The sequence below is a fragment of the Carassius gibelio genome, chromosome A10, assembly GCF_023724105.1.
Source record: "Carassius gibelio isolate Cgi1373 ecotype wild population from Czech Republic chromosome A10, carGib1.2-hapl.c, whole genome shotgun sequence".
NCBI lineage: Eukaryota > Metazoa > Chordata > Actinopteri > Cypriniformes > Cyprinidae > Carassius > Carassius gibelio.
In genome coordinates this window covers 20,547,435-20,562,602 of record NC_068380.1, presented here as the reverse complement: position 1 = coordinate 20,562,602, position 15,168 = coordinate 20,547,435, and the positions used below count along the sequence as shown (strand labels likewise).

Genomic DNA, 15,168 nt, shown 5'->3' with positions numbered 1-15,168 from the left:
CTGATTCTGTACTAGTAGTTATGAGCGGGTATTTTGAGGGCTTGGATGAAGGGCAATCTGGCGAAACGTAAGTTAATTTAATAACAAATACATCGCAATGGATTATGTTTAGTAAGTGGATCATGGTTTCTGCACTGATGACACCTAATTTATTTACTTTATATCTTCAAGACTTAAATCCTCATATGCACATTATTGCTGTTACTGTATTTAGGTGTTGTTGCAAAACTCAAATGTAAACTTTTCATGATTATGAGGTTTTAACTGACTAAAGTTATGATTACTGACTTTATATATTTGAATGTTTGATAGACGTGACGCCATTACGTCATCGCCAATGACGTCATTACGTCGAGCGTGAAAGAACCGATGAACCGGTTTTTTCAACCGGTTTATTGAATCGAACCGTCCGAAAGAACCGGTTCGCGGAAAAGAATCGAACTTCCCATCACTAATGTATAGCGGACACGTACTTCCGGTGATAGCGGAAGTACCCGCCACACGTCCATCAAAAGCAATATTAATGGCTTTTGTATAAAATACTGTCAAATACAGAAGAACCACGTTCAAATGGAGCGTATGCATTGAGAAATGATGCTTGATATCGCGCAAAGAGGCGGTGAGCACCGTGCGTGAGCGGACACCGGAGCTGATTCTCCGTATGAAGGTACATGACGCTTTTCTCGGCTCTTTGTGTTGATGCAGCTCGCCACACTGACGGGACGGGCTCTGTGTCCAAACCGAGACAGCTGCCTGCAGGGACAACATCCCTGGACGTCACACACGCGACTGAGGAGCAGGATCGCGGTGGATGTCGGCAGCTCGCTCAGCTTTCAGACAGAGTCGTGTTGTTGTGAAGATAAACCCCGACATCAGTGCGTTATGTGTCACAAAACTGACGAGAAGAGAGCTGATGTAGTAAACAATGGCTGTGAGCGATGATCTTGTGGAGCTGTTGCTGATAAAGAGTGTGTCTTCAGCTTATTCCAATATTAAAAAGTAATAATAAAAGTACCTTGGTAATTCCATGTTTTTGTTTTGAATATTGTGATAAATTATTGTACTAATTATTCATTATGATTGCATATATTGAAATGCCATCACTACACCACAATGTCATAAAGTACTTTATTGTGAAGGAGTATCTGATCACACTGATAAAAGGATAGTAATCTGTTGTTGACCTGCGAAAATGCTTTTATTTCGTTTTTTTATATTAAAAAGATGTTATATTTTGCTAATGTGGCAAGTATTCATATAATCAGCCGAACAATGAAAACAATTAAACTGAAAAGTTCAATTGAAAATGTAACAAATACCTTATTTTTGTATGTCACCTTTTTTTCACCCTAAGTTGGCATGATATGGAAACTCATCCCGTCTATTTTCTAAATGCATATTGATGATCTTATTGTGAATGCTACATAAGTAAAATCGGTTGCAGATAGCATTTCAAGTTTATCGTTCGCAAATAAGAAAAAACTATTGAAAAACATATTAATTTTGTCATCTCAGGGGAGGAGGCTCAACATGGAGGACTGCTTGCACGCGTCCTCTGACAGTCTGGCTAAACTGGTGAAATGGGCCCACAGTCACGGGACGATCTGCACCTTGATCCCCAACCTCAAACACATGCTGAACGAGGGCTCTCACGGGACCCTCACGGCCCTGTGGGGCTGCAGCGCGGGGCACGCCTACCACTGGCCCCTCAACACCACCTGCAAAAAAACAAACAAGGAACGCAACCTAGAAAGCCGGAGCATCAACACGGACAGCATGATCCAGGCGGTCTCCATCATGCAGAACACCTCAGAGCGCTTCCTCGGCAGCGGCGCCAAAAACAAGAGCGATTCCAGTCAGATCCACAACTCCTGCGACATCTCCAACTGCAGCGAGCCGTCCGAGATCGACGACAACGGCGAGGAGTACAACAGCCACCTGTACGACATCGTCTGCGAGTCCTCGGCCACCGATGAAGACGGCGACTCCGACTTCAATCACGCCTCAAATATCACGCCCAGGAAAAGATCGGGAGCTGAGGACAGCACTGACCCGGCGTTGAAGAAAATCAAACAGGAGAGAGGCGAAGACTATTACAGTGTGGCCAACCCTCAGATGCCCAGCAGCTCGGATGTGAAGCTCACCACACAGTCACCCAAACCCAACGTCCACACCACCCCATCATCCAGGTCTTCAATGTCCCAGAAGCCTTCCTCAGTAGACGGGGACTCCATGACGGTCTCCTCGTCACCGCTGGACAACTCCCCTTCGTCCATGATCAAACCCCTGCGTGCACCGTTCCACGTGACCCAGAACAAAATGCAGGTGAACTCGAACCCAGCTTGCAGTCAGAGTTTGGCCACCTTGCCCCATTCGGGAAGGATTGACGCTATGGGGGTGCTGCACAGGGACGAGTATCCCAGGCCTTCCTTGTCTTACGGAGAGGCTTCTGTGGGGGTGAACCCTGAGATGGATCTTCTAGCAGCACAGGAACTAAATACAGAAGCTCGAGCGGACAACACAGGTAAAGACCCTTATCTGCACGAGACGTCCTGGAGTTTGTGATGAGAAGGGCTTGGGAATGTTGTTAGTTAAATCACACTTAACATTTTTCAATGCCATTTTATTAGAGAACATAATGCCACACACATGTGACTTCTGCAAATAAATCTAAAAAGTTTTCTTACACCGGAGCTATTTTTGCAGTTACTTTTAACAAACTGGTGGTTTTTAGTTGTAGTAGCCTGTTGACAATCCTGAAAAAAAGGTTTAAACTAGTCTTACAAGATAGTCTTCTATTTTCCTTTAAAACTGGTAATATGTTTTAAATTCGGTTACATAAAGTTAGTTAGATTCAAATACAAAAAAAAATAAAAAATTGAATACTGTTTGGCACATAGGCTAAGTTTATGCAACTGAATTTAGGATTTTCCTTATTTGTCAGTTATGATCATCAAAATTAAAAGAAATAAACATTTGAAATATATCAGTCTGTGTGTAATGAATGAATATAATATACAAGTTTCACTTTTTGAATGGAATTAGTGAAAGAAATCAACTTTTTGATGATATTCTAATAATATGATCAGCACCTGTACATACATGCATACAAATACTTGAAAACACCTTTTCTGTGATCTTCCATTAAAATAATTTATATATATATATATATAACAAAGATAAGATAAACATATAACAGGAAATTATTATACGACCCCATTCAGGCCTTTATGACTGTTTGGGTCTACAAGTCTCTTAAAAAATAAAAATAAATAAAGAAGTATGTTACTACTTTTAACTTGATGGTTACACACCAGTCATTTAATATAAACTGTACTTGAAAATTGATAGAATACACTTAAAAAAAAAACCATGAAAACCAAAGTACATTTCTAAGAACTAGAAACCTTGAAACATATTTGTCACATTCTTTTCTAATGTTTTATGTTTTGAATCTTTCTTAATGCTTGAAAGCCACGCTTGTGCAACATCTTTAAGACAAATGACACTTGGATTGATATTGTGTTATCTAATGCAATGATATGCATTACTTGTTGTAGCAACTGTATAGTGTTGAAATGTCTTTTATTCTTAGATTCAGCTGAGCCTTTGTTTGCTTGAAATGAACATAAATCCTTTGAATGATCTCAGAGTGAACATGAAGGTGCTATAAATAATAGTAAAAAGTGCAAATCCAGTGTTGCTCAATCGTTCAGAGCCTGGTGCCTCGTGAAATGTACATTCAGTTTGCTTTGAACATTGCTGAATGCAAATTGAATGCTTCTGAATAATTATTTAATCATGCCATCACACACAGCAGTCACACACTGAATGCAAATCAGATCATTTTAACCAGAAAACATCTTAAATCGTCTGAACAAAAATCCATACTCATGATGTACTTGCATAGAAATAGCAAACAAACCAAAAGGTTCGTATATTCTGCGTGTGTTTGTGTGAGAGCCGTGGGTGGAGTGCTGTCTCATATTGATTTTCCTAATCACATTGATGACATTGTCTCAGTCAAGGCTGTAAATTAGATTTATCACACCGCAGGAGTGTAACCCAACACCACACAATGGACATGAAACAGACTGGGCGTTGCTTAAACCTCAGAAGTGATTCAAGCCGGGCAAAAAAAGAAGAAAGCTGCATTCAAGCAATGATTTGAGCTGGGAGTGAACTCTTGCTTTTTGCCTACAATATTTTCTTTAAAGTATTAGTTGACTCAAAACTTTTGCTGTTGATGTACTCACCCTCAGGCCATCAAAGAGATGTAGATGAGTTTGTTTCTCCATCAGAACAGATTTGGAGAAATGTAGCATTACATCACTTGCACATCAATTGATGCTCTGCAGTGAATGGGTGCCGTCAGAATGAGAGACCAAACAGCTGATAAAAACATCACAATAATCAAAATAATCCTAATGCTACATTTCTCCAAATCTGTTCTGATGAAGAAACAAACTCCTCTACATCTTGGATGGCCTGAGGATGTTTACGTTTTACAAAATGTGATTTTTGGATGAACTATTCCTTTAAGGATAATACAGCTTTATGTAAATATGCTCATGGATTTTCGCTGCTTGTTCAGTGCAGTTAAATAAAATAGTAAATGCAACACAATACTTAAACATTTTATAAAAATGTTATTGCATGCATCTATTGACACATTTCCAATTGATCATTTGCATCAGGACTAGAAGGATCATTTTTATTGATCCAGATCCAGACTGACACAGACACATATTAAAAGTAAAATAAATAAATAAATAAAATCATCTTTGTTTTTTTTTATAGTTTTTTTTTTTTAAACAAGAACAAACCAGAACAAATAATTTCACAAATTTGTGTTGTTGAAAATGTTTGATTTCATAAAAACAAATGTTTTCCTCGTATTATTTAAGTTGCTTGTACATCATAAGTCCAGGTGTGACTTTCTCTTATTTGTGATGCAATTTCTTTTTATCATTGCGAGGGCCAAGTAAACAATATGAAACCGTTACCTTTTAATTTGTGATTTAGTGTTTAAGTTTTTCCCCCCACTAATTCTATGATTACTTTTTTTATGGTAAACTTCAATTTTCTGGGAAGTGAGTATCTGTCTCTACACGACATTATGAATAAATTCACACAGACAGTGATTTAGTCTGGGTTACGCTAGTTAATGAGATGGCGTCCTCTCCCATTCTGCAATAAGGCATTAAGCTGTTTTCCCAAGAGTCTCTGGGGATATTTGACATTTCAGTCAAGATGGAAATGGATGATGAGGCTGTTATTGCTTTAACTCCAAATAAACCGAACGAAAAGTAACAGGTGAGTTTTCCGGACACCTTCTCTCTTTACTGAGAGGGAATGGATATCAGTAGATTGTTAAAGTGTCATATGATTGTGTTTTATCTTAAGATAATACTGATCTCTCTTTATTGTGGACAAACTATAATTGTGTTCTGTTTACAGGTTCACAGGAGAAGATGGATTACGCTGTGATTTTGAAAGCCCTCCATGGTTAGTTTTGGTTTTTGTGCAAGAACTTGTTAAGCTCTAAAAAAAACACTAGTTTTATATTAATTGGTAAATCTCACAAAATCTGTCAATAATCTATCCAGCTCATATTTACTTAATTAAAAGAAAGGAATAAGAAATGGTGGTTTATATATATATATATATATATATGTAAGTGTGAGAAAAAAAGATGCTAGAATTTGGCAAGAAAAGATGCTTATTTTATGTCAGAATGCAAGCAATCTTGATGAATCTTTCGTGTTTTTTAGCACAATATATTGACAGTTTTTGTGATATTGACGTTAACGCTACAGCTGGGCTGTGGGACACTAGTCGACTTTTTCCTCTGTATTTATTTTTATAATGAATGAATCTGCATAAGGCAAATGAGGAAACTTTGCATCATGGCAAATAAAATAAAATTTCTCTGATGAAAATGGCTTTATTGTCTGTGGACTCGCCAGTTGTATGAACTGAAATCCAGACCAGTCCTCTACTGTGATGATGTGAGGGAAATGCATTTGGTTTGAAGTGTGTTGTGATTTGGTTTCCGCGTGCTGATTGGTCTGGACGGAAGAGTTCGTCCTCTATTAAAGCTCCTAAAACACTCATTTGATGTATTACAGAGCATCTGATTCCAGCCGCACACGGTTCAGAAGAGCAGTTCTGCCCGTCAGATCTCAGTCCAAACAATGAGAGGTATTTTGAAGAGAGAAAACACCTGGAAGAGTTTATAACAAGCATAGGTGAGCTGGTGAATTCAGCCTCCGCTATATCAGCTTATAGTCATTGTGATTGATGCGGTCAGATTTGCCAACTGGGAAAATCTTTTTAATGCATGTCTCATTATTTATGCAGATACGATAACTCTACAAAACCTGCAGACGGTCATTGATCGGATCCTGGTGTTTCACGAGCGGACGCAGATGCCTCTGTCCAGTCCGGCCCGGCTCGGGGAGCAGGAGCTGTTTCCGGGGAGCGGACTCTACCTGCCGCACTACAAGCTGGCGTCCATGCTGCAGGAGTCCCGGCAGGACAGCATGAGACTGTTCCACCTGCTGTTCGAGCACTTCTTCAGCGAGGAGGATCTGAACGGAGCCGTGGCTTTTGGGAAGAGGGGGAAAGTCCCAGACGGGAAAAAGATCTTGGACAGAAGAAGAGTGGATGGGATTATGTGTGAGTAGTTGAAACGGGACAGCTGACTGTTACTGAACATCCTGAAATGATTTAGGGTTGTGCATTTTTCCATTCTACTGATTGATTTATTTATTTGAAATGTATCATTTTTATCTAAAGTGAGATAAACAATATTTAGAACCAAATTGATCAATTTATGAAGAAATCCTGAAAAACGTTACGTTCCACAAAAATATTAAACAGCAAAACAATTTTAGTGTTGAAAATAATAATAATAGCATATTAGAATGATTTCTGAAGGATCATGTGACACTGAAGAAATGATGCTGAAAATTCTGCTTTGCATCATAGGAATTAATTATATCTGAAATATATTCACATAGAAAACGGTCATTTTAAATTGTAAACAATATTTCACAAAATATTTCCGTTTTACTGTATTTTTGAACAAATAAATGAGTCCTTGATAATTACAAGAGTCTTATTTCAAAAACATTAAAAAGCCTCGAAAAGCCTGCAGCCTTTTTGCTGGAAAAAAAAAAAAAAATATATATATATATATATATATACAGTACAGACCAAAAGTTTGGACACACCTTCTCATTCAAAGTTTTCTTTATTTTTATGACTATGAAAATTGTAGAGTCACACTGAAGGCATCAAAACTATGAATTAACACATGTGGACTTATATACATAACAAAAAAGTGTGAAACAACTGAAAATATGTCATATTGTAGGTTCTTCAAAGTAGCCACCTTTAGCTTTGATTACTGCTTTGCACACTCTTGGCTTTCTCTTGATGAGCTTCAAGAGGTAGTCACCTGAAATGGTCTTCAACAGTCTTGAAGGAGTTCCCCGAGAGATGCTTAGCACTTGTTGGCCCTTTTGCCTTCTGTCTGCGGTCCAGCTCACCCCTAAACCATCTCGATTGGGTTCAGGTCCGGTGACTGTGGAGGCCAGGTCATCTGGCGCAGCACCCCATCACTCTCCTTCTTGGTCAAATAGCCCTTGATGCTTTCAGTGTGACTCTACAATTTTCATAGTCATGAAAATAAAGAAAACTCTTTGAATGTGAAGGTGTGTCCAAACTTTTGGTCTGTACTGTGTATATATATACAGTATTGTTCAAAATAATAGCAGTACAATGTGACTAACCAGAATAATCAAGGTTTTTCGTATATTTTTTTATTGCTACGTGGCAAACAAGTTACCAGTAGGTTCAGTAGATTCTCAGAAAACAAATGAGACCCAGCATTCATGATATGCACGCTCTTAAGGCTGTGCAATTGGGCAATTAGTTGAATTAGTTGAAAGGGGTGTGTTCAAAAAAATAGCAGTGTGGCATTCAATCACTGAGGTCATCAATTTTGTGAAGAAACAGGTGTGAATCAGGTGGCCCCTATTTAAGGATGAAGCCAACACTTGTTGAACATGCATTTGAAAGCTGAGGAAAATGGGTCGTTCAAGACATTGTTCAGAAGAACAGCGTACTTTGATTAAAAAGTTGATTAGAGAGGGGAAAACCTATAAAGAGGTGCAAAAAATGATAGGCTGTTCAGCTAAAATGATCTCCAATGCCTTAAAATGGAGAGCAAAACCAGAGAGACATGGAAGAAAACGGAAGACAACCATCAAAATGGATAGAAGAATAACCAGAATGGCAAAGGCTCAGCCAATGATCACCTCCAGGATGATCAAAGACAGTCTGGAGTTACCTGTAAGTACTGTGACAGTTAGAAGACGTCTGTGTGAAGCTAATCTATTTTCAAGAATCCCCCGCAAAGTCCCTCTGTTAAAAAAAAGGCATGTGCAGAAGAGGTTACAATTTGCCAAAGAACACATGAACTGGCCTAAAGAGAAATGGAGGAACATTTTGTGGACTGATGAGAGTAAAATTGTTCTTTTTGGGTCCAAGGGCCACAGGCAGTTTGTGAGACGACCCCCAAACTCTGAATTCAAGCCACAGTACACAGTGAAGACAGTGAAGCATGGAGGTGCAAGCATCATGATATGGGCATGTTTCTCCTACTATGGTGTTGGGCCTATTTATCGCATACCAGGGATCATGGATCAGTTTGCATATGTTAAAATACTTGAAGAGGTCATGTTGCCCTATGCTGAAGAGGACATGCCCTTGAAATGGTTGTTTCAACAAGACAATGACCCAAAACACACTAGTAAACGGGCAAAGTCTTGGTTCCAAACCAACAAAATTAATGTTATGGAGTGGCCAGCCCAATCTCCAGACCTTAATCCAATTGAGAACTTGTGGGGTGATATCAAAAATGCTGTTTCTGAAGCAAAACCAAGAAATGTGAATGAATTGTGGAATGTTGTTAAAGAATCATGGAGTGGAATAACAGCTGAGAGGTGCCACAAGTTGGTTGACTCCATGCCACACAGATGTCAAGCAGTTTTAAAAAACTGTGGTCATACAACTAAATATTAGTTTAGTGATTCACAGGATTGCTAAATCCCAGAAAAAAAAAATGTTTGTACAAAATAGTTTTGAGTTTGTACAGTCAAAGACACTGCTATTTTTTTGAACACACCCCTTTCAACTAATTCAACTAATTGCCCAATTGCACAGCCTTAAGTACTGAAGTTCTAAGCGGCCATGCATTACAATATTTTTTCTTCTTGTTTTCTCGTTATAACGACTTCATTTTCTCGTTTTCTCGACATAACGAAGTTCGTTTTCTCATTATAACGAATTAATTTTCTCTAAGAAGTTACAAAACTGCGCCAGCAGGTGGCACTATAGACCTGAATATAACTGATGCGGTGTTGTACACTATCCACTTTACTGTACGCGGACCTTCCTCGTGATCGCTATAATTTGTGCAGTCTTCATTACTGACATTTAATTAATTCATAAATGTTAAATGCTTTAATCAATATGAATATTTTGTGTATTAAGTTCCTGCTAGATGCATGAGTTTCACCAACGCGTTCTGTGTCATAAAATAACTGCTTATCAAAACCAAGGTTGACATCACTGTATTCTGTTTATCTACAGTAGGACGGGATTTAACAATGTAGGCTGATGTGCTTCTTTTCCTTATTACTAATCTTTATTGTTAACCATATTGATGAGAAATGTGATGTATATGTAAAATCCATAGGCTAATTTAATTCAGTTTTGTTCTATAATGTTGTAATCGTTTTTTTCTACACACACACACTACACGTTGTCCTACACATGGACGCTCTTTTCAAACAGAAGCTTGTAACACACATGATATCTGCCACATCATATAATGACTACAACAAATTACAAATTATATATAATTTTATTTCAAATAAAGGAAAAATGAAAAGTGAGTTTAATCCAAGCAGCTCTAATTTTGCGGTGTTGCCATTTAAACATGTTAATTACAAAAACAAAACGTCTCTGGAAAAATCAACAGTGATTGATCAGCCTTTATTTATATACAGTATTGTAGACCTTATTACCTAGGCGAAGCTAAATTTGCTAAAATATAGGCTACAGTAAGAGCGCCTGCATGGTCCATCAGATGCCTGTCAAAGTTGAGTTCGTTACTATAGCAACAGTAAAACTGTCATGTCATTATAACGAGAAAACAAACTTTCGTTATGTCGAGATAACGAGAAAAATAAGTCGTTATAACGAGAAAACGACTTTCGTTATGTCGAGATAACGAGAAAATTAAGTCATTATAACGAGAAAACAAAAAGGAAAACAAATTATAATGTATGGCCGCTTAGAACTTCCGTACTTAAGAGCGTGCATATCATGAATGCTGGGTCTCATTTGTTTTCTGAGAATCTACTGAACCTACTGGTAACTTGTTTGCCACGTAGCAATAAAAAATATACTAAAAACCTTGATTATTCTGGTTAGTCACATTGTACTGCTATTATTTTGAACAAAACTGTATATATATATATATATATATATATATATATATATATATATATATGGTTGTTCACTCTTAATAGCTTAATTTTTTTTTTTTTTGAACTTTCAATTAGATTTAAAATCTTAGACAAAAAAAGACAAAAATCTCACTAAAATAATCGAGGATGTTCTAAACTGTTTTTCATAAAATTACGGCGTTTTAGTATTTTTTTTTTATTAATTACGCTGATATAACAATGCATAATATTAAGAAACTTTCATGTTTACATATACATTTTTTGTTGAAACCTTACAATACTTGAAAAATGCCACATGGCTTGATAGTTTTGAGTGATGATACAAACACACCACTGAGTCAAAGTTTGAATCGGTTCATTGAACCTGATTGATTCACAGAACTGATTCAATTGTTTTACTACTGAAATATAAGTCAGAGACTAATAAAACATTACTTAAATTAAATAAAATGCACTTAATAAAAGTGTATTTAGTTATTTATTTCCTTTTATTTCCTTGCAGCGTATGTTCTGCGATGTTCTACTATAGACGGATGGACACCTGTGGAGTCATCTAAGCTGAAGAAGGCCTGTATTAATAAATGCAGGCTTCGAATCGGTCAGAAAAAGAAGCAAGAATCTTCTCAAGAGTCCTTTATTTTTTGTGACGAACAATCTTCAGGCAAAAATGACCCTTCCTATATGTAACTGCTGATCCCCAAAAATGTCCATTCACGTGCAAATGCTATTATTATACATACAGCTGAAAGGAAACCAGTGGTTTAATGGAAGTCTTGGACATACAGTAAACGATTCAGTTTGGAATCATTTAAAGTTGATTCAGTTCAGCTACTACAGCACTAACAGATGAAAGATTCAGAGTCAGACACATGAACCATTTCTATTCCATTCATTTCAACAAAACCAACATTATCTATACTATTAGAGTTACTGGCTATTGACATGTTTAGTCAACACAAACCTGTTTTTAACCATCTAAACCTTTAAAATAGTCTAGTGGCTATTCATGTTAGTATCCATGTAGCATTGTAACAATCAAGACGGGATATTTTGAGTTTTCTCAAACCATTTTGATGGTTTTTACTCATACCCAATATCTTTATATATAAAAATGTGAATTATCACTATTTAAAAACCACCTTTATTACTTTTTTTCCTCTGTTGGTTCCATGGGATGATCTGTTTTATCGATCAGCATCACACTAAATTGACATTCGTGTCATTCCTTGTGCATGACTCACAGACAAAAGGTTTATAAGCATCCCACAAGTTTTACTACTCTACTGTTTCTTATTACATGTCATTTTTACTTGACTGAAATCATGGCGACCAAACATCAGCTAATAAAGTCACTGCCAGAAATGTGAGATTAGGTTTATTCAACAGTTAACAACCTCTGTGTTCACGATATCCCCAAATTCCTTAGTATGAAATGATGCAATGAGTGTGTAGTGAAAAAGTCACTCAAGGGCTTCCATATTTACAATATTTAATGGGATTCTTTGGATGGCATTAGTAAAGCAGACTCTAAAAGAGTGGAGAGCTCAGTAAGTCAGATCACGTTTCACAAGCAAGCATTATGTTTCTTATAAAAACTGGCATGTGGTATGTATAAGCATTTATTATGGTTATGAAAGGTCAGTCTTTTCATGGTTAGGAAGTCTTCACCTGACTGGTTTTAAAAGTCTTTGTACCTATAATCTGACGCTGAATTTATCTGAGCACATCTACAAAAACTGATGTTTATTTACAAGTGTGTAAATACTCCATTATCCTGGTGTGTCTTAAGTGGTCTTATTTGTCATTTTCTGATGCGTTACAATAAAGTCAATGACAAAATGTTGTTTGTAATCCATTTTTGCCTTGAATCAATTGAAGTTATTCCGCTACTTTTGTGCATCATTTTTTAAATGATTGATTCTTTATTCAATGTATTTTTATTACCAGTCTGCATCAATGATTTGGTGGCATTACTTTGAGGGATGGTTTTTAAACGATCCTTTTTAATCACAAAAATAGGTCATGGTAGAAAAAATGGTAGCAAAAATAAGGACACTGAAAGAAAAGGCATTTAAAGAAGTATTATAAAGAAGATTTCAATTTAAACTGTAAAAATAATAAATAAATAAATCTGTCCAAAAGGGTAGTTTTTATCAAGTAACAAAAACTAAAAAAAAAAAATTTACTTTGAAAATTTTACATGGCGATGAAAATAAATTGTATTGGAAAGAGAAGTGATGCGTTTTGAGATGTTATTACACTGAAAAAACTGAATCCAGCTGAGATGCATTTGAGCAAAAACAAACCTATTATATTAATCATACTCAACAAGTACAGCTTTGTGTACTTTTTTTAAAAATAATTTGCAATAAAATGATTTGCAAGTTATTCCAAAAGAAGTGTCTGCCCTGTACTATAACTTACTGCTACTGTGCAGTGAAGTCAAGTGGCTAAAAACAATCATGACGTAAGATGCTGAAAAACAGTAAGATGCAAATAAACAAATAATGACAAACATTGCAGATGGAATGTAAATGGCTCCAAGGTCTACCATGGATAAATTTGACTGCTGTACACACATTATGTAGTTAACAGTGATTAATTTGGCTAATTAAAATATATAAAGAATTCAATTAAAATTTCAAATTAGTTGGCCTAAATATTCACCACCAGCCACATATTTCTGTTTTCTGTTAAGTTGTTATTCTTTAAACAAATTTCAGCTTAACATATAGCTATATCTTCCCAGAGGTAGTAGGAACTCCTGAGGTAAAGCTCTGTTTCTATTTCAAACAGTTTCTCCAGCTGTGCATGAAATAGAGAGACTGAACGCACTACTGCAGGCTGAGAGAAGCAAAAATGAGTTGATGGGTGAAACCATCAGCAGCCTGAAGCAAGACAAAGAGCTTCTGCAACAGGAACTCACCAAGAAGGCTGAGCTCATCTGTGACTTCCTGCAAGACCAGCTACGACCAGGTTACTCCTCCTTACAGTCCCATCATATGCCATTTCTGGATAATAACTAGTTTGTATGATAGGAAGGAAAGCATGGATATCATAATGGAGGTTGTAATTTGGATAAGGAATGTCTGTTTTCTTCGATTGGTAGATAAAAGAAGGACACTTTCAACAAGTCAGATGGAGGCAGGAAGCTCACATCAGATTATCACCTCCATTCCTGAAGAGGGCGCTGTGTTTGACTCACCAGCCCTCTTGGATTCTTTTGAGGAGGTGGAGTTGCATCCACTGGACAGGCAGAGGACCATCAAGATTTCATCAAAGAGAAGCAGAGACGGCGAGAACACACGTGTCCGAAGTAAGTAATGCAAGGCTGGGATTTGGATCCAAAGTCTAGCTATCTTTGATGGGCTCAAAAGATGAAATGGGATTCGTTAAATTTAAATTATATCTCATTATTAATGAAACATAATGCTAAATTGTGATTGTCATTCAATTAAAAAAAATTCCCAGTCTGCAGAGCTTCACTAAAGAATTATGTAACTGTTTTTCAGTGAAAAACGTTGTGGGTGTGATTGCACGATACATGGCGGCACTGCAAGAGTTTCGACGCAGCATATCCATGAAAGTGGCTTTTGACAGAGTTGGCGTTGACCGCAATACCATTTCGAGAACAGCAGCCATTGCAGAACTGAGCTTGGCGGCTCCTGAAGTCTTCCACGCTCTGCCTCCATGGGACGAGAAGGAGGAAACATTGGCCCACTATGCATTCAGATGCCGACAGGCCATGGACGACAGCATCAAAGCCAAGATTAAAAGCATGAAAGCAAAGGGGGAGCTTCTACCAATCGTCAGCAAATAAAACATTTCACTTATCTGATTTACAGTGGGCATGAGACCACTCTAAAAGAACACTTGTATTTCTCGTCACATTTCAGGCCTTGACCTCTTTTGTCTTCATCCATTATCCTTCACAAAGTGAGTGATTTATCGCAGCACATTTGTCAGAAACTTTCAAACGTTTGTTGTGTTGTTCTTGGCCAATTTGGCTTTTATATGAAATCAAATAATTGTTTTTTATGCCTTGAATCAGTATAATTTTGTTTGACCAGTATTTACTTCAGTGTTAAACATTAGGTATTACTGGTATTAATAACTGTACGATTGCATGCTCACTACCATCACAAACTACAGTGTAAGTTTGTTTTTTTTGACACGACACCTCTTCCTCTCTGAATACCAGATTAGTGTCATATAATAAGATTGCCAAGGTGAAGCCTGTAAAAATAAGTGCGTAATGTTACACTTGCATTGTATGAACCGGTAGGTTCAATGACTGTTACTGTGAGTAATAAATACTGTAGACTATCACAATGTCAAACCTTTTGATGCTTGTGTATTCTGTTGGAAAAATTATTTTGCCATTGTGTTGACAATTAAAAACTCAGTCAGCAATACAAACAATACAGAATTAGAGTTTAGAAATATTTACCTAGTCACTGTTTGCTGCAAAAATGGACCTTGGTCAGGATAGCCCCCTTATATTTATTTTATTTAGTGTTCCTGTAGCTCAACTGGTAGAGCACTCCTAAACAAGCACAAGGTTGGTGGTTCGATTCCCTGGGAACACATGATATGTAAAAATTTATAGCCTGAATGCACTGTA

General features: G+C 37.0%; 1 protein-coding gene across 3 annotated transcripts; it reads left to right on the top strand.

Annotated features, from left to right (window-relative positions):
• The first annotated feature begins 462 nt into the window (after positions 1-462).
• Positions 463-14,883, top strand: LOC128021524 (uncharacterized). Of its 3 annotated transcripts, XM_052608791.1 has the most exons (6): positions 463-667; positions 1,516-2,524; positions 5,461-5,508; positions 6,132-6,251; positions 6,364-6,681; positions 11,047-12,383. In XM_052608791.1, exons 1-6 carry the CDS (start codon positions 662-664, stop codon positions 11,229-11,231), a joined length of 1,686 nt encoding a protein of 561 aa, XP_052464751.1. In that variant the 5' UTR covers positions 463-661; the 3' UTR covers positions 11,232-12,383. The 3 variants fall into 3 exon arrangements, with proteins under 3 accessions (XP_052464751.1, XP_052464750.1, XP_052464752.1); XM_052608790.1 differs by lacking the exons at positions 5,461-5,508; positions 6,132-6,251; positions 6,364-6,681; positions 11,047-12,383 and adding exons at positions 13,341-13,520; positions 13,654-13,860; positions 14,057-14,883; XM_052608792.1 differs by lacking the exon at positions 5,461-5,508.
• The last annotated feature ends 285 nt before the right edge of the window (positions 14,884-15,168 follow it).

Coding starts and splice junctions, on each gene's coding strand:
- LOC128021524 (XM_052608790.1), top strand. Junction 2,525..13,340: donor AGCTCGAGCGGACAACACAG/GTAAAGACCCTT, acceptor TATTTCAAACAG/TTTCTCCAGCTGTGCATGAA. Junction 13,861..14,056: donor CGAGAACACACGTGTCCGAA/GTAAGTAATGCA, acceptor ACTGTTTTTCAG/TGAAAAACGTTGTGGGTGTG.